The 25,693-nt window shown below is 45.4% G+C and overlaps 1 protein-coding gene across 2 annotated transcripts in view; it reads left to right on the top strand.

The window, feature by feature from the left end:
• The window catches only part of CUNH10orf90 (chromosome unknown C10orf90 homolog), an 86,697-nt gene that overhangs the window by 42,455 nt on the left and 18,549 nt on the right, over nt 1-25,693 (top strand). Inside the window, exons 3-5 of one of the 2 annotated variants that reach the window (XM_032281988.1) lie at nt 5,192-5,482; nt 8,578-8,762; nt 10,896-11,073. In XM_032281988.1, coding sequence (XP_032137879.1) covers nt 5,192-5,482; nt 8,578-8,762; nt 10,896-11,073 — 654 coding nt within the window. The remainder of the gene's footprint in view (nt 1-5,191; nt 5,483-8,577; nt 8,763-10,895; nt 11,074-25,693) is intronic. The other variant, XM_032281989.1, reaches the window with a different exon arrangement.

Below are 25,693 nucleotides of genomic sequence, written 5' to 3'. Positions count from 1 at the left end.
TGCCTTCCCCCCCTGCAGCATGCAACATGCAGAAGAATGCCTTCCCCTCCTCTGCAGGGCACAACATGCAGAAGAATGCCTCCCCCGCCCGCAGGATGCAACATGCGGAAGAATGCCTTCCCCTCCTCTGCAGGATGCAACATGCAGAAGAATGCCTTCCATTCCTCTGCAGGACACAACATGCAGAAGAATGCCTCCCCCCGCCCCCCCCCCAGAATGCAACATGCGGAAGAACACCTTCCCTCCACTCTGCAGCATACTATGTGCAGAAGAATGCCCTCACTCCACTCTGCAGCAGCCTCTTGCTGACCAAAAGGAGTCAGCAAAGTTCTGCTAAAAGGACTTTGAGAGTCCTCAACTCACGTGCAGGTGCCCATGCAAAGTGGGTGTTCAGCAGACACCTAAGCCTGCCAACCTCTCTTAATTGGTTTTTAGTTAGAGGCTGTAGTTATGGGGCTTGCTGGAGAAGAACCCAGGTCAGAGGAAGAGGTCATACAGGTACTCTACGTATAAAATGCAGACCTGATAGCTTTGCAAATGTACTGAGAGCAGAAGGCAGCCTGGGGCTGCTTGGGTTCATGGCAAAGAGCATTTGGGCTTTTAGGAGATGCCAAGGGCCACCCTGCAGTTGAGTTGAGAAATTGGCATTTATGTTGATAGCCCAGAGACAATGACACAAGCTTTGATTACTGGAACTCTTAAGACACAGTTGGTTGTAAGATGGCCCAGATTCTGAGGGTAGAAAACGTCACCATCCGGAACATCAGCATGTGGGGGAAATGTGTGGTTTACATTCAGGGGGGCCTGCTTTGTTCAGAAAGGTCTCTTTGGTTGAGTGGTTGGTTAAAGTCTGTTTTAAGAGGGCAGGAGGCTGAGCAGAGCTGTGACCCAAAACCTCAGAGACAATCTTTCTCTTCTTGAAAGAATGAATGTTCTAAAGAGCTAAGTTTCATCTTCAAGACCAGAATAACTTTAACACAATTTAAACTAATCTGGATATGAATGATTCAAATGCGAGTTCTATATGATATTTACCTGCCTTGGGCTATTAAACTTCCCTGGGCAGCTGCACTCTCTGGGCACATGTGTCTGCTTTTCATGGTTTTCTTTCTCTAGATATGACTGACAGTCTTGCCATTGTATTGGTTTCTCTCCTTAGCAACAACTCATGCTTCCTGGTTTTCTACTGTGAACAAAATTGCCACAGTTATGAGAACGGTATGCCTGTGGGGAGCCTCTGGCTCAATAGGAGCTCATATAAGAACATCAGAGATTTGTACAATATTTGGAGAGAAGCAATAAAGTACCTTTTTCTATCAAATTGGCTTATAGCGACATTTTCGGGCCAATGGTTGCGAAATGTCTTGAAAAAGACACACCTTTTTCTCATATTGTCCTAAAGATATGCACGGGCTGGCAGCGTCCCCACCCAGCCCAGATACATGCCTCTTCTTAGCTTGTCTTGATGATGTGTAAGTGAGGTCCTTGAAACTCCAACCCCAGTCCCTGCCCTGTGTGGGTTTCCACAGGCTCACATTTCACTGCAGAGTGTCCTGCTTCAACGTATCTGTAAGGCCTGCAGTTGAACATGATGGGGTCAGGAACAGAAAATCCAGACCAGCCCGCTCCCCTGATGCTACTCCTGCCTGCCAGCATGCCCAGTCACGTGCCAGCCCTGCCTGATACCAACTGTGGTCAGCTCCTGGTATCCGGGACTCATTCATCCCTTCCCACTTTCTTCCCAAGAATCATATCCCATAAACTCACATGGGAGCTATGGGCCAGCCAACCTGCTGAAGCCTCCTCTGGAAGCTTTTGTCTAACGGATGCAATGATGTCCTTACCTTAAAATAGCTAGCTTTGTGCTTGCTAGTTGGACTTCTGGTATAAAAGCCTGTTGGTTAGGGGTACCTACATAGATGGAAAGATTAGAGACAAAAGGAATGAATGGAGTGGCCCACAATTGAGGCGAATGGTCCTGTCTTATAGAATGTGGGTGGGAATCATCCAAGAGCAGCTCAGATGTCTGAAGCCCAGGAAATAGTCTGCTTCTTTGTGGGTGCTCTGTTTAGTATATTCAATATCTTTATGTTGTAAATATAATGTATTTCACAATAAAATGAACTTGAGGAAAGCATAAATGGGCACTGCATCATGACCCAATGGGCTCTTCTATGAGTCAAGGACATGAAAGGATATGAGCTCAATAGAAGGAATTTACAACTGTTGGCAGAATCTGTTGGTTTTTGTTCACTTCCTACTGCTCAATTCTGAGATAAGCAACTTTGTGAGATTGTTTCACTATGGCATGTCAACCAGTTTGAGAAAAGGGGACATGGGGAACATTTCTATTTAAAGGACCCTCAGGATGTCCCAGCCCTCTCCATGTGTTAGACTCAGGAGGGGGGCTTTAAGTGCCAGCCCAATAAACGGAAATACCTGGGATAGGTGGCTGCTTCCGTAGGCTTCTCTTGAGATGGGCAGAGGCTGTGGTGGCCGTGGGTCCTCACCAGGGTGATGCAGTTTAGAATGTTGGGCATGAACAGAGAACTCCCAGTCCCACCCGCACATGGAGTGCATGGGAGGAAAAGAGCACGCGTGCCGCCTTGTCCTGCGAGGGCCCACCTGTGGGTGACTGCGTGGCTGACGATTGTACGTTTCAGAATGCACGAAATGAGACCTGATCAATCAGTTGTCAGGAAAGTCCTTCTTTGGCTGCAAATTCCTTTTCTCCAGTACACTAACTACCTTCTACTTTCTCTGAGTTAGTTTAACTCTTTCAAGTCATAGCCTGAACATCTGACTTACACAGGATCATTCATATAAAAATTTACAATAAACCAGAGATAGATAAATAGACAGATGATAGATAGATAGATAGACAGACAGGTAGATAGTTAGATAGATAGATAGATAAAAATATTGATTGGTTGATCTCTATAAATCTATAAATAATTACATTAATTTAAAAAATCTAACGCCAGGATGGATCCATATTACCTGGCAGATTGAGACTGCATCATTGATAACTAATTTGGTTTTTGATTCTATCAGCGAGCTTTAATAAAAGAAAGTAATGTGGCCGAGTGTGGTGGCTCATGCCTATAATCCCAACACTTTGGGAGGCCAAGGAGGGCAGATCATGAGGTCAGAAGATCGAGACCATCCTGGCTAACATGGTGCAACCCTGTCTTTACTAAAAATACAAAAAAATTAGCCAGGCCTGGTGGCACACACCTGTAATTCCAGCTCCTCAGAAGGCTGAGGCAGGAGAATCACTTGAACCCAGGAGGCGGAGGTTTCAGTGAGCCAAGATCGCACCACTGCACTCCAGCCTGGGTGACAGAGTGAGGCTCCATCTCAAAAAAAAAAAAGAGGTATGGCTATTTTCAGACCGTTTCTGTCTGCAATATTTTATTCTTAAACAGAATCAATGTTTTGAAATAAACATTTGGAAACATTTTTCTGTACAATTTAGCAAAGCCAACTTTACAATAGGTAGACAAACGTCTCCAAATGGCAAAGGCTAATAACAATTTCCTTATTTTTGGTACTTTCTCTGTATCCGACACTGGGGTCTGCAGGTACTTTTACCTACAGTCTGTTTATTTGTGTATAAGAACATGGAAAACTGGGTTCCCCGTCTTGGTGAATAAGAAAATTGATGGTTCTCAAGTGACCTCACCTGTGCTGGATCCTACAACCAGAAAGGTGCTTTGGGGACCCTCTTGCCCTAGAGCCTTTGCTCTTCCCTGTATACCACACAGCCTGGCTCCACTCCACACAGCCTGCTCCCACTGGCTGGAACAGTGGGGACTCCAGGACAGAGGGGGTGGGAAAATTGCAGATTTCTGAGAAATCGATGAGAGAGGTTGGTGTTATTATCAGAGCCAGATAGTCAAGAGTTCAATTTCTTTTTATACATAAGACATTTGAGAAAGTACAGCAGGAACATTGTCATAACTTTTATTATTCCAGGGATTCTCAATATGTTTTTTTCTGTCCCAACACACAGGAAGGCTAAGATGCACTCCCACTGGCAGCAACGGTGGGGCCATTTCTCTTGGGCGGTATCAGCATAGGGTGGGGGACAACTTGGTGTAGTTCTTCCCTTATTTAAAATTGAGTAACTCTTTAAAGAATGTATAGGGCATTTCAAAATGAAAGAGGTTTAAAAAAATCAAAGAGTACAAAATGGATGGTGAAAAATTCTGTCTTCCACTCCCAATTCCTAGTGTTACATTGCCCTCTCCTGAGACGGCAGTCTCCCGCATCTTCTGCATCCTTTGAGAGATATCTGAGTCTGGAAGCATTTGCTGGGGAAGCACACTGCCCTGCATTTTGCTTTGTTCACTAAATAATGTATCTTACAGATTAAGCCACATCCACCCAAGAGCAACTGCCTCATTCTTTCTAATCGTTGCAGAGCATGGATGTACCAAAATTTATTTAACTAGTCCCTATAATGGACATACGGTGGCTTCCAGGCTTCTGATAGTACAACGTGGAAACAAGCCACATGCTGTACGTCTTTAAATCCACTGCTTTATAGAGCTACGCACACTGACCCGATAAATTGTTTCCTACCTCTGTATTTGCCATAGTATGTAACTCGGCACCAATGCTTCTGCAATAGTAATCATAATGAACATTTATTCAGAGCTGACTGTGCACCAGGTACTGTGCTAAACACTCCACGTACATTACTATTTCATTATAACATTACCTCAATTTTCATATTTAAGAGTTATATAATACAGACATGTTATATAAAATATATAAATTATATAAAATATATGGTTTATTATAGAAATATATGCTTATTACAGAAACCTAAATAATATAATAAATTAAATAATTTAATATTATTAGTCCATCAGCCCAATTTTATAGGTGGGATAGTTTAAATGTAGCAGAGGTGGGATTTGAACTCAGGTATTCTGACCCCAGAATCAAGATGCTAACTCACTCACTGTATTGCTCACTGCAGAGAGTGTAATATGAGCTCCTAAGGACACCACCGAGCAGTCTCTTTCAAGCCCACAGCACTGTATACAAATGGAGCTCCTAACTGAACTTGCAGTGCTGTAGCCCTCAAGTCTGTCCCCAGGAAAGCACCATGCGGGTAGAAGTCAGTACATTAGATTGGATTCATCAGAGATTTTGAGCACAACTCTCATTTTATTTTTAGTACACACAGAAGTATTTTCTGGAAGCAGCAAGAGGCAACCAGGAGAAGCATGCCTGACTCTGTCTGCTCCTCCAGTGGAACAGAAGCCCACTAAACATTTCCTTCCCTTTGGGGATAGCTCTCCAAGCGATGCCTGTCTGTCTAGAGACCTTTCTGAGCCCACTGAGAGACGACGTCAAAGCTTCCTGAAACCCAGAATCCCTTTTCCTGGGTTTCTTTGCCCCTTACAAGATGTATGCACATCTCCGCAGGAAGACAATGGCGTTCAGATAGAAAGCAAGTTACCCCAAGGTAAGGAGCGAGGGCAGCGGCGGGTGAGATCATTCTGTCTAGACATTCAATGGAAAGTGGTTGTGTGCCTACCTGAACCTCGTGCATACCGTTCACCTGATGAAGCCTCCCCTTCTCCAAATGGGAGAGCAGAGAGGGGACAGGGCCAGCAAGTTTAAATGGTTGCCAAGTAATAACCTCCCAAGCACCCAGGAGGCAGCCCTAGGTGGGTCAGGGATTTTCAGTCCCACTGTGTGTAAGGCCAGTACCCTCTGAGGCGGACAGAAGAGAAGACCACACACAGGTGCACAGCACCTTCCTGGGCTCAGCCAAGGAAGGGTGGAGATGCAGGTGTGCATGGCTGCTCTGAAGGCAGCAGGTCTGCCGGGGTGACCATGGCCCCATGACTACCTAACAGGAATAATGGCTAAGGGGTGAGTCCCACATGTGCCCAGTGCTTAACAAGCATGAGACACTGGAACTCACGTGCCCAAAAGGTAGGTCCCAAACTCAGCCTCCCACAGAGGAAGAAACCAAGAATTAGAACATAGTCATCATTTCTCTGGAGGTCAGTTGCTGACCACTACTAAATGGTACAGTGAACAATGATATAGAACAGGAAGTAAGAACACATTGGAAAAATGTCCTGTGGTGCCAGTGATGTCAGCAGCATTTCCTATCACTGTAAAGAGGTTCTCAAAGCACTGTGGAAAAGAATAGAAAGAAAGCAGCTTGGGTTGTGAAATGTAAATTGGTTATGGCAATTGAGAAAAGTCATTTCACTCGGAACCCAAGTTAATCCCTAGCTCTTAATTGTTTACAGAAGCATTTATTAAACACCTACTGTATGCCAGGCACTGTGTTTGGTATTGCCTGTCCTCTAGGCTCCCAGTTGGTACAGGAAACAGTCAGCAGTGTAGCTGTGTCTGTGGTGGGCCATGGGGAAGCCGAGGATGGCCCCTGATACTCTGAGGAGGGTCTGTGCAGAGGCATCTTTGCAAGGAAGTGACTTTGAGCAGACTTGATTTGAAAGAGCATTGCAGCCTAAGGGAAAGGCACCCACGAAGCAAGGAGCTGAAAGGAAGAACAGGGTTGATTTGGGGACCTGTAGAGGGTCGGGGGGCCAGGACGCAGGGGTTGTGGGGGTGGCAGTGGCTGGCGTGAGTCTGCAGGGGTCACGTGGGTCAGGTCGCAAGGCCTTTCTAAACCCACTTAGGAAGTCTGGATTGAAGGCAGAGCCAAGCCTTTGAAGGGGAAGAGACATAATTAGATTTGCTCGAGAGGAAACTACTGTCTCGTGTGCAATGTGGAGGACAGATGGGAGAGGAGCGTGGTGGGGGCTGAGGCCCAGCCAGCGAGGAGGGCGCAGCGTTACTGTGCAGGAGGGGCTGTGGCCGCAGAGACGCTCAGGATCCAATGGATGGGTCTCTGAGCAGTGAATAGGTGGAAGTGCTGGGTTGGCCCTTGGGTTTCTGGTTCTGGTGCTGGGGAGAATGGTAGAGAAGGAGGCAGAGCAACTGTGGCTTCCTTCCCTGTGCACAGGGTGAACTAGAAAAAGTGCTTCCAAGAAGACATGGAAACAGTATGGCAGAAGCCAACATTAACTCTGCAGGAGAGGGGCTGAGGCTAGTGTTAAGCCTGAAGGGGTGGCAGCGAGGATGGGGGTGGTGGGGGAGGGTTGTCACAGGGAAATCTTCCAGAAGGAACCAGAGCAAATGCTCAGAAAAATGAAAGAGCATGACTGGAGACCTTCTAAGTGGTGTGCTGTTTAGGTAGAGACTCCAAAGCGACAGCAGCAGGTGTGACATCCACCATGTAAACAGCCATGAAAAGTCCAGCTGGCTTGGGCTTGTAGGTAACAGGAACTGTGGGTGGGTTTTGAGCAGAGGTTGGACAGCTGACCCAGGCTAGGGAGGACTCAGGTGTGAATGGTGAGTGCTAGTCGTTGCAATCATTGTAAACATGGACATGCCTCCCATGGACCTGTGAGCCTCCAGAAGGCCACCTCTCCATTCATTCTACAGAATGAGCTCCTTTTGGACACCTAGCCCATGCTGTGGAGAGATGCAGGGTGTGTATGATATGGTCCAGCCCTCCGGGGAGTCATAGGCTTGTGGGGTGAAAATGTCATCTTCCAACCCTGCTTGATAATGAATGCTGCTGAATGAGCAATGTGTGTCCCCCGGGGCGGCATAGCAGAGGCAGGGATGGGTCCTGCCTTGGGAAGGGGAGGGAGGCTTTTGGAAGGTTTGAACCAACTCAGCCTGGAGGTAGGAGTCTACTGGGCAGAGGAATCTAAGGGGCTTTATGGAGATAGGTGAGCACGTGGGCGAGGGGCAGGGAGAGGCTGCAGTGCGTTTCAGAACTGGGGTGCTTTCAGGGAGCTGTGTTGAGGGAAGGTACAGTGAGGCACGTTATGAGCTCATCTGGGAGGGGTGGGCTAAGGACAGAGTGGAGGGTGATGGTTTGCAGGCTGAGGCCAGTAAGTGCCCAGCAAATACACATTAATCCCCAGTCCATCAGAAACTCTCCTGCCTGAGGTGCTGTTGCATCCATTCATTTCCTGACCTTTTCCACAAGGGAAAATCAAAATGGCCCCAGGAAGAGGCCAAAACCAGCCTTGAGAGAGAAGTCATCCCAATTACTTATGCCAAGCCCGTGGTTGTCTCCAGCAAGTACAGGGGAGGGCTCTGTAATTGAATACCGGTTCCCTGTCCTTATATCATTAGTGTAGCAAGCACTAGGTAGATTAATACACTGTCCCCAAACAACTGAACTGTAATAATTGGACAGGACACACTTAATATGAAGCACTGAATAGAAAAGTTTCTTTCATTTTGAGCAAAGCCATCCTGACCATCAGAAGACTAGGGAATACCTCCCTGGCATAATTAGCCGGTCATGAAGTCTGGCTGAATGCAAATGTTCTTGCTTGTGACCAGGGCAGCCGGGGGCTCTGTGATGAGGCTTGCATGATCTTGTCGGCTTAACGAGGCCCATTAATAATCCGCTGGCGTTTCTATTTTCAAAATTGTCTTCTGTATCTAATGGTATTGAGGAGTCAGGAGAAAATCACCTGGTGCCCTCTAAATGGGATTCTAAATCTTCTCTCCTAGGAGATTACACATGCTGTGACTTGGTTGTAAAAATAAAGGAATGTAAGAAGAATGAGGACCCCACCACGCCTGAGCCCTCCCCAGCAGCACCCTCGCCAGCACCCCCCGAGGGAGCAGGGAGCCCTGGCCTGTCTGAAGACTGTTCTGAGCCTCAGCAAATGCCTGCAAGATCCTTGACCTTGCAGGTAAGGCCTTCTGTGTGTCCTGGCTTGATTCCTGCCAAGGGGAGAGATTTCCTGGGGAGTCCGTGAGCACGCAACCTTACTTCCACCACCTGACTTCACTTCATAGCAACTGTGTAACTGGACAGGTCCCCTAAGCTTTCCAGGACATGTGTCACTATTTGAATAATGAAGATAATGACACTGACTCCTCCAGGTTAGAATGAAGATCAAGTACTATCAGTAGTGACAGTGACAGCAGCAGTGATGGATGCTCCAGCATCCCACAGGTCACTTCCCAGGCATCAGTGCCTCCAATCCATGCAGGAGGCAGGAGCCTATAGGGGCTCCAGATCTCAGCGCCTTCAGATGAGGACATTGAGCCTTTGGGAGATGAAGTTGCCCAAGGTCACATGGTCAGGAATAGAAGGATAGGAAAGTTTTTGTTTGGCATCTTTTCGCAGAAGTAGCATGCATACATTTTATAAAGTTTAAAAAGTACAGAGAGATAAAACTTAGGAGGGCAAAGCACCTCAGAGAAAGCCTCTGCTAACTGTATTACACAGCTAGCCACCCCTTCTTAGATGGTACTTAATAAGGTGGCAAACCCTCCGCAGCTGCAGTAGTCGAGATGGCTCCATTGGCTGGCTCCTGTACCCAGGGGACCTGAGTGAGGCATTCGTAGTGCCCCCAACGTCTCCAAGGCCATTCTTGGTGGGGTGGGCAGCCAAGGCAGCAGCTACACCTGAGCCACCAGGCTGTTCCTAGGGGTCATCTCTTTAGACATGGAACTCTCTTGAAGCGTCAGCATATCCAGTGATTTATACCTTTTGGTTCTCTGTTCCTGGTGGCTGGCACCATGGAGGGAGCTGGCCAAGAAGACTCCTTTCCCAGCATAGCTGCCAGGGGTACATACGTGACACAGACTGAGCCCATGCTGCCTCCCCGTAGGCACTCTGAGCTCCCAGAGGAAGAAAAAGGGGGCAGAGGAACGTTTCGGTCTGGCAGCACGCCCAGTGGGCCTTTGCTGAGCATATATGTGCAGGACTCCTACTGTGTGAGTGATGCATTGTCAATGAGACATGGCCCATGACTTCCTGGAGCTCACGGCCTAGCACGGAGGTAAACGTGTGACTCACTGTTGCTCAAGGCCCTTGGTGAAGTGCCATGCTCTGGCCGAACAGGGCGTTTCAATAGGGCTTCCTGAGGTAGATGGAACTTGAGCCAATGGCTGTGGGTGGTACTTCAGGATGCGGACAACTTGAACAAAGACACTCCAGGAATAGTAAGTTAAAACCATAAAAGGCAGTGCAGGAAAAGAACAGGGCTGCCATGGATGAGGTGTTACCATGTGATCCACCAAACTACCACTTTGCCTCTGCCAAATGCAAAGAAATATGGACTGCCTTCTTGAACCGATGTGGGACTCCCAAGAGGTGATGCGTACATGTAGAGCACCCAGCCCAGTGTCTGGCGTGGAGTGGAACGGCAGTTACTCTTGTTCAGGAGACCTGTGTGAGTGGCTTGGTTTATAGAGGTGGGAGAGCAGAGGCGGAAGTGGAGATATAGGGACTTCTGACATGGCTTGTGGAGCTCAGAGGCTTCTGCATAGGCAAAGGTTTCCTCCCAGCTCATTCTACCCAGAAGGAGGAGCTGTTTTCTTTAGCCACAGTTGTGGTCCTCCTGAAAGGGCACATTTTTCACACTCAGCAGATGATCTGTGTCTGTGCTTCTTGGGGTTTCCAAGTGCAACAGAAGCAAGTGACTCAGCACCTCCATTCCCTCCACACCCATGTCTCTTTGGAATACAGAATGTAGGGCTCTTGGATTTTGGTCTTTGGGAACAAATGACTCAGCAGGGTAGAAGGATGAATGGGCAGACATTGCTCTGCACTCCTGGCTTTAATGCCAGCTGCTGGTTGATCCTGCTGCAGCAGGGGCCTCGGCGCTGGCCAGGCCTGACCCCCAGGACCTGTGGTGTCAGCATGCCTGTTACCCTCTTTACACAAGGGTGTGGAAGAAAATCATGATGTGCTTTTGCACCGTGCCTTTTGGTCTCTGAGTGTTGTGCTCCCCATCGGCTTCTTGGCCACATCAGACAGATGTGTTGCCTTTCTGTGTCACTGCTCTTAAAAATGACATATTTTCTTTGCATAGGAAGCCCTGGAAGCTCGTAAGCCTCAGTTCATTTCTCGCTCACAAGAACGGCTGAAAAAGATTGAACACATGGTCCAGCAGAGGAAAGCCCAGCAGAAGGACGACCTGAGGCAGAAGCAGAGCCTCCTTCCTGTCCGTACCAGCAAGAAGCAGTTCACGGTTCCCCACCCTCTGAGTGGTAAGCTGCAGGGGGACTTGTGGGGACTGGAAAAGACCAGGGGTGGGGGGTTCTTGGGGCTGGAGCCTTCACTCAGGGGTGATGGTCCCAAATAATGCAACTGACATACACAGAACCTGTGATGGCTCCAGGTGACTGACCCTCAGCATCATAAAGCCTGTTCTTGGAGCCAGCCCATTTGAGAGATCACACATGGGCATTGAACTCAGCAGAAATAACTTGGGACACAAATTTACCATCATAGCTGGGAAAGAAGCCACATCACTTTAGCAGCCAGGGTAGCAAGTTCAAAATCTTGGCTCCTAATAGATATTTGTAAGAGACCCCCTTTGCCCTTTATAGATTGCAAAACAGATCTCGGGGTGAGAGGTTGACTCCAGCTTGTCTACATCAACATTCGTCATCTTGAAACCCCTTTCCTGCTGTGAGGCTGGAGAATGCATGGCCAGCTTCCCAGCACTGTGAGGCCAGTGTCACACTGACCCTGTGAGGGAGGGCACTTATTCACTCACTGGAGAAGGAGTTATCAGGAACCTTCTCTGGGTGCCATGCTGGGAGCAAGACTGACCTCAGTCCCTTCTTCATAGAGCTCATAAACAGACTATTAAACTAGCAAGAATAACAAAAAGCAATGAGGGTAAGGATGGGGAACATCAGAGCACATACCTAGTGCCTGCCAACCCAAATCTTAAAATGTAGAGGCCTGGAGAAACCCCAGTTTTATTCCTTTGGATAGAGGAATGAGATCTTTCTTCCTAGGAAAATGTTTTGGCCCCTAGGAGGTGAAATCATGAGTATAACTCTGAATAAAAGTCTTTTGGGTAAATAACCATTTTCAATAAAGTGCAGCTTAGCAAACATTACCAAGATTTTATTCCGGGTGCCTGGGGGACTGAGGAAAAGGGTGTTGTAATAGAATTCCCATGAACCTCCCCAGTCTATGGGCAGGCTAAGTCTCCTTCCCTCCACCCAGAGCTCTGCTGGTGGAGCTGTCTAAAGACCTTGGGGAAGGATGAATTTGAATGGCTCCTTCTCCGTGGCTAAATATTTGCCAAGACACCTGCTGCTCCCTCCTCATGACAATTTCCAGTATACCAGCAAAAGGGGATGTGCAGAGTTCCCCATGGGAAAACGTGTCTCCAGCCAGTGTTGTAAGCCCGTTGGCAGATACAGGCTCAGTGGGGATACATTCTCCAGGAGGCTGTTTCGTCTCTGGCCCAATAAAAAGAAAAGTGGGTTCAGGCACAGACTTCTCAAGTTGCTGTGAGGACCCACGCCAGCACCAGGAAACCTCTGGGGCCTTCAGTGCCTACACTGACCCTGGGCAGTGTTGTGTGATGGTGTCCAGGCTGTAGGGAACACTCACCCTTAATAGTTCTGAAGATGCTACTTGAGAGAATGGTTAGGCTACCAAATCTGTGGTTAACAAATATAGAATGATATAGAATGATGCCTCTTTAGAGCTCAAGACATTCACATACACATGCAAAATGGCACTGAGGGCTTCCTCTCGTCAGGTCCCTTTGCTTTGTGTGGGAAGAGATGGAGACCCAGAGAGCTTAGGGAGCCTGATTAGTGAGGTGCTGCACTGAGCTCCTCCTCTCCTGGGCCAGCACCTCCCAGCTATGCCATTCTGCTGGCCACAAGTGGTCTGGGACACCATCATCCCAAATGCCAGAGGCAATGTGGTCTCGGCCATTTGTATTGGTTTCCTGGGGCTGCCGTGAGAAACCACCAAACACAGGGGCTTAAAAGAACAGGAACTGTCGGGGCACAGTGGTTCCTGCCTGTAATCCCAGCACTTTGGGAAGCCGAAGTGGGTGGATCCTTTAAGCCCAGGAGTTCAAGACCAGCCTGGACAACATGGAGAAACCCTGTCTCTATAAAAAGTACAAAAATTGTTTTTGTTTTTTGTGAGGCCCCGCTTTCACAGTCTGTATTTGTACTAAAAATCAAGGTCAAACGAGCTTTTGCCCTTCTACGCCACGGGAGGTTTCTGTCCTCCCCGAGCTTGCTTAGAAAAGTACAAAAATTGGCCAGGTATGATGGTACATGCCTGTAATCCCAGCTACTTGGGAGGCTGAGGTGCGAGGATCACCTGAGCCTGGCTACGTTGTGGCTGCAGTGAGCCATGATCGCATCGCTTCACTCCAGCCTGGGCAGCAGAGCAAGACCCTGTCTCAGAAAAAAAAAAAAAGAAAAGAAAAGAAAACAAGCCCAGGAACTTCTTTTCTTGCAGTTCTGGAGGCCAGAAGTCAAAATCAGGGTTTCCACAGGGTTAGTTACTTTCTAGAGGCTCAGTGGGAAGTCCTGTGTCCAGCTGCCTCCCTGCTCCTGGTGGCTTCCTGCAGTCCTTGACGGTCCTCGGTTTATAGATACAGCACTGCAGTCCCTCCCTCTGTCTCCACGTGACCATCTTCCCTGCGTTTGTGTCCCTGTGCTCAAATTTTCTTTTCTCATAAAGGCAACAGTCATTGGATTAGAGTCTACCCTCACGCAGTCTGACCTCATTTTAACTTAATTACTTCTGCAAAGACCCTATTTCCCAAGAAGTCACTTTCAGAGTTATGGGAGATTAGGACTTAATCGTATCTTTTTGTGGGGAGACACTGTTCTATTCATTATATTGTCCAACCGTGATGTTTGCCCAAAACAAATATCCTTACAAGTTCACATTTCTTTAAATGAAAATCTTAAAATTGTATATAATAAGAGGTAACCAGGCTCAGTTCAGAATGTTAACTAACTGAGCACCTTTTACTCCCAAAATTCCAAGACAGTCCTGGCAACCAGCACGCTCTCCAAGTGGGGCTTGGTCAACATGGGTTTTATGGCCACTCTGACCATCCCTGCGGTATTTATGTGTTGATGAGAGCTTTACTTTTGTGTTTGTTTGTGTTAGGTCAGTGAAATCAGACAACCTCTGAAACCAGAGCCTCGCGCAAGCTCAGGCAAGTGAGAAGGAATGTTTAAGGTCCCATTAAACAAGTCTGCAGTACACATCTTGTCTTCAGCCTGTCTGCTGGCAAGATGATAAAAGCAAAATGCAGATGTTTTTCTTACATGCTAAATTAGTTAATAAATCATACGCATGAACGAGCTCTGGCTGCAGTGTCAAGGCGTCTGCTAAAAAGAAGACTCCTATTTCCTTTTTGTGCTGGGGTAGCTGCCTCTGATCAGGGCTTGTCAAGCAGTCTTGCTCAGGAACAGATCTGAGAGGTTCAGGTGGGAGCCTGGTAGCTGGCAATGCCAGAGAAGCCAGTCCCTGCACTTTCAGGGGATGACTGTGGTGAGAACCAGGGAACCAGCTGTACTTTTTGTTAGCTAGTGAATTCTGAGGACCTTTGAGGGTGGGGGAAGAGTACTTCATGTGTGTTCACAGGCACATGTGTACATGCATGTGTGTGACTGTTAATTAGGGTTAGGGCTTCTTGTTTGGAGGCAGGAAATTTTTCATGAACAACTGGGAACTCTAGAGGGACCAGGAAGCAGCACTGTCAAGGTCCTAGCTACAGTCTGTAGCCTGTCTTGACTATCTTGTCACCTGTGGTTTGAACTCTCAGAGCTAATAAATACAATGCATAAGTCTCTGTCCTCACCGGGGAGCCACCTGGGCCACCTTCCCACGGCTCTAGCAGTGAGAGAAGGAACCTCTTTGCCCATCTCTTCAGCATTCCTTGTTTGAGAACCCACGCAGTGCTAGGCACAGTCCCCGGTCTGCCCGCCTTGTGGGGAAGCAGGCAGGTGAGGAGGCAGTGGTCACAGGATTCTCGTAGTCCCATGAAAGGGGTTTGCCAAGGTTGTTGTGGAAACTCATAGATGGTAGCCTTGCTCCCACCTCGGGGAGGAAGGTTCCCGGCGTCGGGGAGAACCATGCGGGTGAGGAGGGGAATGCACAGTGATGAAAGGGGGCTGGGGACGTGCAGTTTAGCTATGAGTGAATGGTAAAATGGGGGTGCGCAGGCAGGCGAAGGGGCCAAAGAGGAGCCCAAGGAAAGATGAACTGTAGATGCTGCGAAGTGTAACCTTGTTCTAAGGTCAAAAGCCAGGCTGGGATCTGGTAGTATAGTTTCAGGCAAGACATGGCGAGGGTGGGGCATGGGCAGGGCAGTGGTGTGAGGAAGGTGGTGGATGTCAGGGGTTCTCTGGTAGAGGGATCGGTGGCAGGTGGTGATTGTGAGATGTGGCGGAGGGAGGCTGACACCCAGGGATGTCAAGGGAAGGTGGCAAGAGAGCTGGGCTTTGCTTCAGTCTTAGGAATACTCCAATCCAAGGGCCTCTCTCCTCACCAAATCAGGGCTTTACCTGTGTAATTCACCAGAGTTGCCTGGGAATGATAAGCAAGGCTTCGCCATCATCACTTCGCAGCTCCTGGGGTCTCAAGTGGATTGGGTCATGTTTAAAGGTTGGACATGGCCTGGGAATTAGCATATTCCAGAGTTTGTCATTGCTCTGCCTTACAGGATGAATCCAGAGCAGAATAGACTAAAAATAAGTGTGAAGCATCAGGTACAGCCCCTGCAGGTATTAGGGGGAACGGCCCCTGCAGGTATTAGGGGGAGCAGTCCCCGCAGGTGGTAGGGGACACAGCCTCTGCAGGCAGTAGGGGGTATGGCATCTGCAGGTCACAGGGGCACAGCCGGGGCAGGCCATAGGTGTACATCTCCTGTAGGCAGTAGGGGTAAACCATAGCTTACAGGCAGTAGGGGTTCAGCCCTTGCAGGTCATAGGGACACAGTGCCTATAGGTCATAGGGGTACAGCCTTTGCAGATTATAGAAGGTGTAGTCTCTGCGGGTCATAGGGACACAGACCCTGTAAATTGTAGAGGGCACAGCCCCTGCAGGCGATAGGGGCACAGCATTTGTAGGTAATAGTGGGTACAGGCCCTGAAGACAGTAAAGGTATAACTCATGCAGGTCATAGGGGTAGAGTCCATGCAGGCAGTAGGGGTGCAATCCCTGCAGGTCATAGGGATACACCCTCTCCAGGTCATGAGGGTACAGTCCCGCAGGTAGCAGGGAAAAGAGCCACTGCAGGCAGTAGGGGTACAGCCCCTGCAGGTCACGGGAGTGTATTCTCTGCAGGCAGTGGGGTACAGTCCCCGCTGGTCATAGGGGGTACCGCATCTGCAAATTGCAGGTGCTCAGTCAGTGGCAGTCTTCACCATGCCCTGTGGACCCAGTTGTGCCTGCATCGTGTGCCCACTGTAGCTCCTCAAACCTGACCTTGGCTACCTCCCACCGGGCTGGGGGCCCAGCTTCAGAGCCTCCCTGGATTCCATCCCTCACCCCAAAACCCAGACCCCTCTGAGCCTGGCTCTGTCAACCTTCACCCTTGCCAGTTGGTCTCATTTGCTTTCCTTCCTTCACTCCAAGCACATTCACAGTCAGGGCTCCCAAACCACCTGGGAGACGCCTGTCGGTTCCTCCTCCTTGCTGTGTTGTAAAATCCTACCTAGCCTTGCAAGCCCCTCTCAAGGCCAGCCTTTTATTCAGCTCTTACCCCCGGACCCTTTCCTGTGCTTCCTGCAGTACCTGAGCTGGGCTCCGGTGGCTTTCATCTCTGAGCCAAGCGCTTTGCTGTGAATTACTGCTGCTGCTTGTACTCGCTGCTGTTACTCAGCCTGACAGTGTTCTAACACAGCCCCTGTTGCCCCTTCTGTTCTCAGCTCATTTCCCTCTGAGGACACCTGTCAGGGTCCTCCTCCATGGCTCTCTCAGGTTGTCCCCTTAACCTTCGAATGTGTAGAAAACCCTTCAGGAACATCCCCTTCTTCCAGCCCTCCTGACTCCCATCCTCTCTTTCTCCCCTTCACTCCCTCTCCTCCTCTCACTCCCGTTTGAACACTTTTGGCATCTTGGTATTCTCGCATCCTTCCGCATCACCTGCCTTCTTCCCTTCTTCACTTTGGCTTAAGGTCCTGTGGTTGTGCTGGAAAACCTAGATTGTAAGCGCTGGTGGGTGTACTCCACACCAAATCACTGCCAGAGGCCCTGCTGTATCTAGCACAACAGCCTGAATTCATCCAAATTACATTATCCACACTTCCCAAGGTGAGTCAAGCCACAGCCATTCAAATCATGGCCCAGTAGAGGAACAGAATTCTCTGGAAGCCACGGCAGAATTCCTTCTCCAACAAATCTGCTTTCCCTAATGATTCATGGAGCAAGTATTACATTAATTTGCATTCCCAGAGCATCTAGCTGAAGATGTGACCCCGCAGATAGGAGACAGCAGTGGGAGTCATCTCAGTAATATGCATGCTTCGTCATGCAGCTCACTCTGCACAGGCCACGCTATCCTTACTATTGCCCAATCTGATCTCAAGGCTCTCATTCTCTATATAGCCTTTAAATAAATATTTGGGATTAGTTCTCCCAATATTACTCACAGGAGAATTTTTAAATGTGCTTATCAGAGAAAAATAAATTTTTACTTTATCAGTCTACAAAGAAAACAGGAAGCATGAATTACTGAAAAGACCGTTTCCCCAATTCAAAGACATTTGCTTGTGCGTTTTTTTGTTGTTCTTCGCAAACATTGTGAGGTTGTATGTTTTTATTAAGATGCTCAGGAAGAAAAGATCAATTTATGTCTATTGATTGGAAGTGAATTTAAAGGACAATGTTACTTCCAGTGAAAAGAATGTAAGGTAAAAACACCGAGTTTCAAAATGATAAGGAAAATGATTCTATGAGGAGTTACGTTTCCCAATTGCCTTGATTTTATTTTCTAAGTGATTTCCCTTTATATTCCACAAAGCAGTTAAGTAATAAGCCTTGCAGTGGCACCACAGATATAAATCTACTTGGCAACAAGCATAAAGTTTATTAATTACCTATAAATCACCATATTTTATGGTTCTCTAAAAAAAATGCTGGGAAAGCCTTCAGCTGGAGCAGACAATGACGTTACGCTGTCAGGCTTGTACTGGATGTCGCTGTTTTATGGTGAAGTTGTGATTCAAGCCATTGTTAAAATTCCTTTAAATAAGTGGTTTAAACTTGTCATCAAAAAAACCATACACCCACATTTTGTTTCAACTTTAAGATTTAATTGACAAATAAAAGTTGTAATATTTATGGTGAATGACATGACATTTTGATGTATGTACATATTATGAAATGATTAAATGCAGATAATATATCCATCACCTTGCATACTTTTGGTGGTGAGAATATTTAAGATCTATTAATACTACTCCCAGTAATTTTCAAATATAAAAAAACTTTATTATTAACATAATCACCATGTTCTACCATAGGTATCCAGAACCTAGTCCTTCTGTTTAACTAAAACTTCGTAACCCTTTGACCAACATCTCCCGGATTCTCCCCTGCTAACCCCTGGTAACCAACATTCTACTCTCTGCTTCTATGGATTAGACTTTTTTAGATTTCACATGTAAGTAAGATCATACAGTATTTGTCTTTCTGTTCCTGGTTATTTCACTTAGCATAATGCCCTCCAGGTTTATCTCTGGTGTTGCACATGACAGGATTTCCCTCTTCTTTAAGGCTGAATAGTATTCCATTGTATGTGTATGTATGTGTGTGTATATATGTAAATAGATTATAAGAAATCATATATACATTATAGATATGTGTGATATATATGTATACACACATATGGAGATGTGTGTGTGTGTGTGTGTATCAATAGACATAAATTGATTTTTTCTTCCCAAGCATCTAAAAAAGCACAACACCTCACAGTGTCTGTGAAGGACAATAATACACACACACACACACACACACACACACACACACACACACACATTTCCTTTATCCATTGATGCTTTATCCATTGACATCTGTTGATGGACACTTAGGTTGATTTCACATCTTGGCTATTGTGAATAATACTGCAACGACCACAGGAGTGCTGATATTTCTTCAACATACCGATTTCTTTTCTTTTAGATAAATTCCCAACAGTAGGAGTGGTCACCCATATTGTTTTCCATAATGGCTGTACTAATTTCCATCCCCACATCAGTGTGCAAGGGTTCTTTTCTCTACATTCTTGCCAACACTTGCTATAGTTTGTCTTTGATAATAGCCTTACTAACAGGTGTGAGGTTATCTCATTTTAATTTTGATTTGCGTTTCCCTGATGGTTAGTGATGTTGAGCATTTTCCCATATATCTGTTGGCCATTTGTTGTTGTTGTTATTGTTTGAGAAATCTCTATTCAGGTACTTTGCATTATGTTATTTGCTTTCCTGCTATTGGGAGTTGTCTGACTTCTTTATATATTTTGGATATTAACCCCTTATTGGACATATGGTTTACAAATATTTTCTCTCATTCTACAGATTGTGTCCTCATTCTGTTAATTGTTTCCTTTGCTGTGTAGAAGCTGTGTAGTGTGATATAATTCCATCTGTTTGTTTTTGGCATTGTTGCCTGTGCTTTCGAGGTCACATCCAAAAAATTATTGCCCAAACTAATGGCCACAGAACTTTTCCTCTATGTTTTCCTTTAGTAGTTTTACAGTTTCAGGAATTACATTTAACTCTTTAATTTATTTTGAGTCGATTTTTAAATATGGTATAAATTAAAAGTCTAATTTTATTCTTCTGCATCTGGATATCCAATCTTCCCAACTCACTTATTGAAGAGATTGTCCTTTTCCTATTGTATATTCTCAGCTGTTTTGTCAAAGATCCGTTGAATGTAAATGCATACATGTATTTCTGGGCTCTCCAGTGTGTTCCATCAGTCAAATTTGTTTTTATGCCAGCACCTTGCTGTTTTGATTACTATGACTTCATAGGAGATTTTAAAATCAGATAGTGTGATGTTTCCAGTTTTATTCTTTTTGCTCTCAGTTACTCTGGCTATTTGGGGTCTTCTGCAGATCCATATGAATTTTAAGATTCATTTTCTATTTCTGTGAAAAATGTCGTTGAAATTTTGATAGGTGTGTTACATTAAATCCGTAGATCACATTGGGCAGTATGGACATTTTAACAATATTCTGCAAATCTGTGAACATGGAATTCTTTTTACTCTTACTTTTAATCTTTTAATTATGTCTTCAGATTCTTTCCTCAGTGTTCTATAGCTTTTAGTGTACATATATTTGACTTCCTTGGTTAAATTTATTTCTATGTATTTTATTTTTGTGATGCTAGTGTAATGGGATTGTTTTCTTGATTTCTTTTTCAGATCATTCATGTTGTATGTACAGAAATGCTACTGATTTTTGTATGTTGATTTTGTATTCTACAACTTTACTAAACTTATTTATTATTTCTGTTTTGTGGTAGAGTTTTTAGGGGTTTCTACACATAAGGTCATGTCATCTGAAGAGACAATTTCACTCTTTCTTTCCAACTTGGCTGCCTTTTATTCTTTTTTCTTGCATAATGACCATAGCTAGGACTTCCACTACTATTTTGGATAGAAGCAGCAATAATAGGTATCCCTGTCTTATTCCTGATCTTAGGGGGAAAGCTTTCAACTTTTCATCATTCAGTATGATGTTAACTGTGGGCTTATTATATATGGCCTTTAATGTGCTGAGGTGTATTCCTTCTACACCGAAATTGTTCAGAAGCTTTACCATAAAAGAATGTTGAATTTTGTCAAATGCTTTCTCAGTGTCTTTTGAGATGATCATATGGTCCTTGTCCTTTATTCTGTTAATGTGGCAAAGCACATTTAGTGATTTTTGCATATTGAACCATCATTGCATCCCAGTAATAAATTCCACTTGATCATGATGAGTAAGTCTTTTAATGTGCCATTGAATTTTGTTTGCTAATATTTTGTTTAGGATTTTGCATCTATATTCATTAAGGACATTAGTCTGTAATTTCCTTTTTCTTATAATATTCTTATCTGACTTTGGTGTCAGAGTAATGCTGGCCTCATAAAATGAGTTTAGAGTATTCTCTCCTCTTCAATTTTTTTGAAAGAGCTTGAGAAGGATGGTATTAATTCTTCCCTAAATGTTTGGTAGAATTCAGCCATGAAGCCATCTGGTCCTGAGCTTTTCTTTTAAAGGTAAGGTTTTTACATTTCTGATTCTATCTCCTTACTCATTATGACTCTGTTCAGATTTTCTATTTCTTCATGATTCTGTCTTGGTAGGATGTATATTGTTAGGAATTTGTTCACTTTGGCTAGGTTATCCAATTTGTAGGTGTATAATTATTCATAATAGTCTCAGTCTCTTATAATTCTTGTATTTCTGTGGTATCAGTTTTCATGTCTCCTCTTTCATTTTCATTTGATTTGTCTTCTCTCTTCAGTCTAGTTAGAGATTTGTCAATTTTGTTTATCTTTTCAAAACACTAACTTTCAATTGCGTTGATCTTTTCTATTACTTGTCTAGTCTCTATTTCATTTATTTCTTCTCTGAACTTTATTATTTCCTTCTTTCCACCGACTTTGGACTTAGCTTATTCTTGTTTTCTAATCCCTTGAGGTGTAGCAGTAGGTTGTTTGAGATCTTTCTCCTTTTTTAATGTAGTCATTTACTGCTATAAGCTTAACTCTTAGAACTGCTTTTGTTGCATTCCACTTCTTGTATCTTTTTTTGGGCTCCACCATTCTCTGGTGCCTCCCTGATTAGCTTAATAACTAACCTCCTAAATTCTTTTTCCAGTAAATCAGGAATTTCTTTTTGGTTTGGATCCATTGCTGGTGAGCTAGTGTGATTTTTGGAGGGTGTTAAAGAGCCTTGTTTTGTCTTATTACCAGAGTTCCTTCTCATTTGGGTAGCCTCTGACAGAGGGAAGGTCTAGGGCTGAAGGCTGTTGTTCAGATTCTTCTGTCACACAGGGTGTTCCCTTGATGTAGTACTCTCTGCCTTTTCCTGTGGATGTGGCTTCCTGAGAGCTGAGCTGTAGTGATTGCTATCTCTCTTCTTGGTCTAGCCACCCAGCAAGTCTACCAGGCTCTGGGATGGTACTGGGAGTTGTCTGCACAGAGTCCTGTGATGTTAACCATTTATGGATACCAGCATGTGTTTCAGTGAAGGTGGCAAGGGGGAGAAATGGACTCTGTGAGGGTTCTTAGCTTTGATGGTTTCATGCTCTATTTTTGTGCTGGTTGGCCTCCTGCTGGGAGGTGGCACTTCCCAGAGAGCATCAGCTGTGGTGTAATGGAGAGGAACCAGCAGTGAGCAGAGCTCTAGAACTTCAAAGAGCATATGCTCTTTGTAGTTGATACCAGGGTGGGTAGGGAAGGACCATCAAGTGGGGACAGGACTAGGCATGTCTGACCTCAAACTCTCCTGTGGTGGGTCTTGCTGAGGTCCTGTCGGGGATGGGAGGTGAGGTTCCCAGGTCAATGAAGTTATGTACCTAGGAGGATTATGGCTCCCTCTGCTGAGTCAGGCAGGTTGTCAGGGAAGTGATGGAAAGCCGGTAGTCACAGGCCTCACCCAGCTCCCAAGCAGTCCAAAGGGCTGGTCTCACTCCCACTGTGGGCAAGCAGGGCTAAGAACTTGCCCCAGGCTACCTGCCTCCCACCTGTGAAAGAAAAGGGCTTTAGTTCTTCCCCTGCCTGTGGAGTCTGCAGGCAAGATTCATGCCATCCCCTGACTTCTGGCCAGGAGGCTTCTCAACTAGTTCAAATTGTTACAAATTTCAACTGGAGGTCTCCTCCTCCTGGTGACATTTTGCCTGCACCTCTGTCTGTCCTCCTGAAGGATCCCTGTGATGTCTGGCAGCAGTGGTCTGCTTGGGGATCCAGTGAGTTCCCAGGGCCTTTCTTGCTGCTTCCTCTACCCCTGTATTTTGCTTGGCTCTTCTTGAACTTCTGTAATGCAAAAGTGAGCTCTTTTGATGCTGTTCTATAAATCCCATAAGCTTTCTTCATTTATTTTCATTCTTTTTTTTCCTTTGACCAGATATCTTAAAATAACCAGTCTTTGAATTCATAGATTCTGTCTTCTGCTTAATTTTGCTGTTAATTCCTTTTATTGCCTTTTAAAATTTCATTGGTTATATCATTCAGTTTTGGAATTTTTATTTGGTTCTTTTTAATTATTTCAATCTTTCTGTTAAACTTCTCATTTTATTCATGTATTGTTTTCCTGATGTCATTTTTTTTTCTGTGTTCTCTTACAGTTGGATGAGCTTTCTTAAAGCAAGTATTTTGAATTCTTTGTCAGATGATGCATAGAGTTCCATTTCTCTGGGGTCAGTTACTGGACAATGATTATATTATTTTGTTGGTATTATGCTTCCTTGTTGTTGTTTTCCTGTTTCTTTTTGCCTCCCAATGATGTCTGCACATTTGATGGAGCAGTCGACTCTTCCAGGTTTTAAGTACTGGTTTCACTGGGGGGAGGAAATCATCCTTTTCAGGCAAGTGCAAGAATACTGGGTGGAGGGTGGCAGTTCTGGCTTTAATGAGGTTGCAGCGGCATAGGTGTCAGCTGAGGTTCACAATTGCCAATATTGCAGATGTCCTCAGTGGCCAAGGCAGTGGGTGTCTACAGCAGCAGCAAGGGTTCTTAGGGTCTTCAGTGGCAAACGCTGTTGGGATCCTCCTGATTGCTTTTTCTACCACCAGGGATGTCATGGCCAAGAGGATTTCTCTTGAAGTAGATCTGGCTGACAGGTGCACTCATGGTGATCATAACTCTAGTGTATGATGCATGGTATCAATGGAGTAGCCATGATACCAGGGTCTAGGGCATGGGTACATATAGAGGAAAGATAACTCCAGGGTCTGGGGCAGCAGTTGTATATGTTCTCAGGCATTGGAACCCCCACTGCCATGTTGGAAATGGCACACATACACACTTTTAAGAAATGAGAGGTGGCCTGGTTGTGTGTGCCCCCCTCTACACACACACACACACACACACACACACACACACACACCAGACACATACACGCACATATATATACACACACAGATTAAATTCTATGTAACAGGTACGAATAATTTTTAAAACTGAGAACTAGTTATAGCTATTAATGTCCTTTAGTTGGTCTCATTTTTCTTCTCGGTTTCCTCTAGCCAAATACTAACCACAATGCATTCCAGAGGAAAACGAGTTCCTTCAGATTCCTTTGAGAAATATGTTATTTGTTATATACTGTATTCTCTTCGAAGTGCGCAATGCTCAGTATATGTAAAAGTGCTGATAAGTACTACAGAAAAAAAAAACCTGCTTAAATTTGTTTGATCCTGTTTTTCCTAAATTTTCTTTTGGACCTTGAAATGTTTTTATCTAATTCTTGATAGTCTGCTTTGGAAACATTACTTTAAGATTCTACAATGCTTTGCTAATGAAAGCCCAAATGGAGTTTCAGTTTACCATTTTCTACAGAAATCTGGTGCTGTGGGAAAGTGGTCTTACCCTCATTACCTGCATCCTTTATGTTGAGCAATTTCAAGAAGTAATGGCTGAGGGTCCTGGGGTTCCTCTGGGCAGCAGGATGCGGTGCAGATTTCCATCTGTGGCTAGCTTTGCCTCACTGGAAACTTGTTTAACAATGTGCCCTGCCTGGAGCTGTCTCCATGTGTATACCCTAGCATCTGTAGCAATGCCACCATGCTGGTGCCTAGCACAAAGTCCTCTGGAAAAAAAGGAGTCAGTCACGTTCTTGTTAGAAAGTCTTCACAGATGTCACAATGTGAAATAACCACAGAAAAAAAGATCAAGGAGGAAGGCTCATCCATACCAATTAGCTTGGAGAATAGCTGGAAGAAGCAATAAACTGCCAGAGAACTAAGAGCATTACAAGGACACAGGCTAGCCTTCCACAACATTGCCTCCACATGCAGCTGCTTAGGACTATAGCCTCAGGGACCCTGCAGCAGGGGGCCTGTTTGTTGCCATGGTATGGAGAGGCTCTGTAAACATTCAAAGTAGGGTTACCAGATTTATCTAATGAAAATATAGAATGCCCAGTTAAATTCGCATTTCATATAAATAATGAAGCCTTTTTAGTATTAATGTGTCCCAAATATTGTATGTCCCATGTTTATGCTAAAAGATATTTGTTGTGGATCTGAAATGCAAGTTTAACTGAGCAGTCTTTATTTTATCTGGCAATACTTCCTCAAAGGCTCAAAACCCATGTAGGGACTTGGCTTTTTTCCTTCTCACTCTTACTACATTCTATCAAGGTCACAGTGGTCTTCAAACTCAGGCATACATTAGAATCACCTGGAAAGCTGCTGCAGCCACAGACCGCCAGCATAGCTACAGAATTTCTGATTTTGATCACCTGGTATAGGGACTGAGTATTTGCATTTGTAACAAGGTTCCAGGTGATGTTGATGCTGCTGCTTCAGGGACTGGAGGGTAACTGGAAGCCACACAGATGTTGACATTTATGTGAAAATACAATCCCTCCTTTGAGAACCACAACCCTTTATCTTTTTGCAGAGAATAAAAATCCCTCTGGTTACATCAGTACGCAACTCCCAGGTCTCTTGCCTACTTACTTTGAGACTAGAGGTAATTTACCTGCCCACAAAACCCCCGTAAAGATGAGAGAAGACTGGCTTGAGTGGGGTGCTGTAAGGATGAATTGAATCATGAATTTGGAGGAGAGGTGCCTGGTGCAGAGAGGAACACTGGGGGAATAGTGGTCGTTGGCATTGCTATTAGCTTCTTCGTGGTTAATAGAGCACTTTCAT

This window comes from Sapajus apella, unplaced genomic scaffold, assembly GCF_009761245.1.
Source record: "Sapajus apella isolate SASKATOON/1434 unplaced genomic scaffold, GSC_monkey_1.0 scaffold13, whole genome shotgun sequence".
NCBI lineage: Eukaryota > Metazoa > Chordata > Mammalia > Primates > Cebidae > Sapajus > Sapajus apella.
This window is presented reverse-complemented; position numbering and strand designations above follow the sequence as displayed.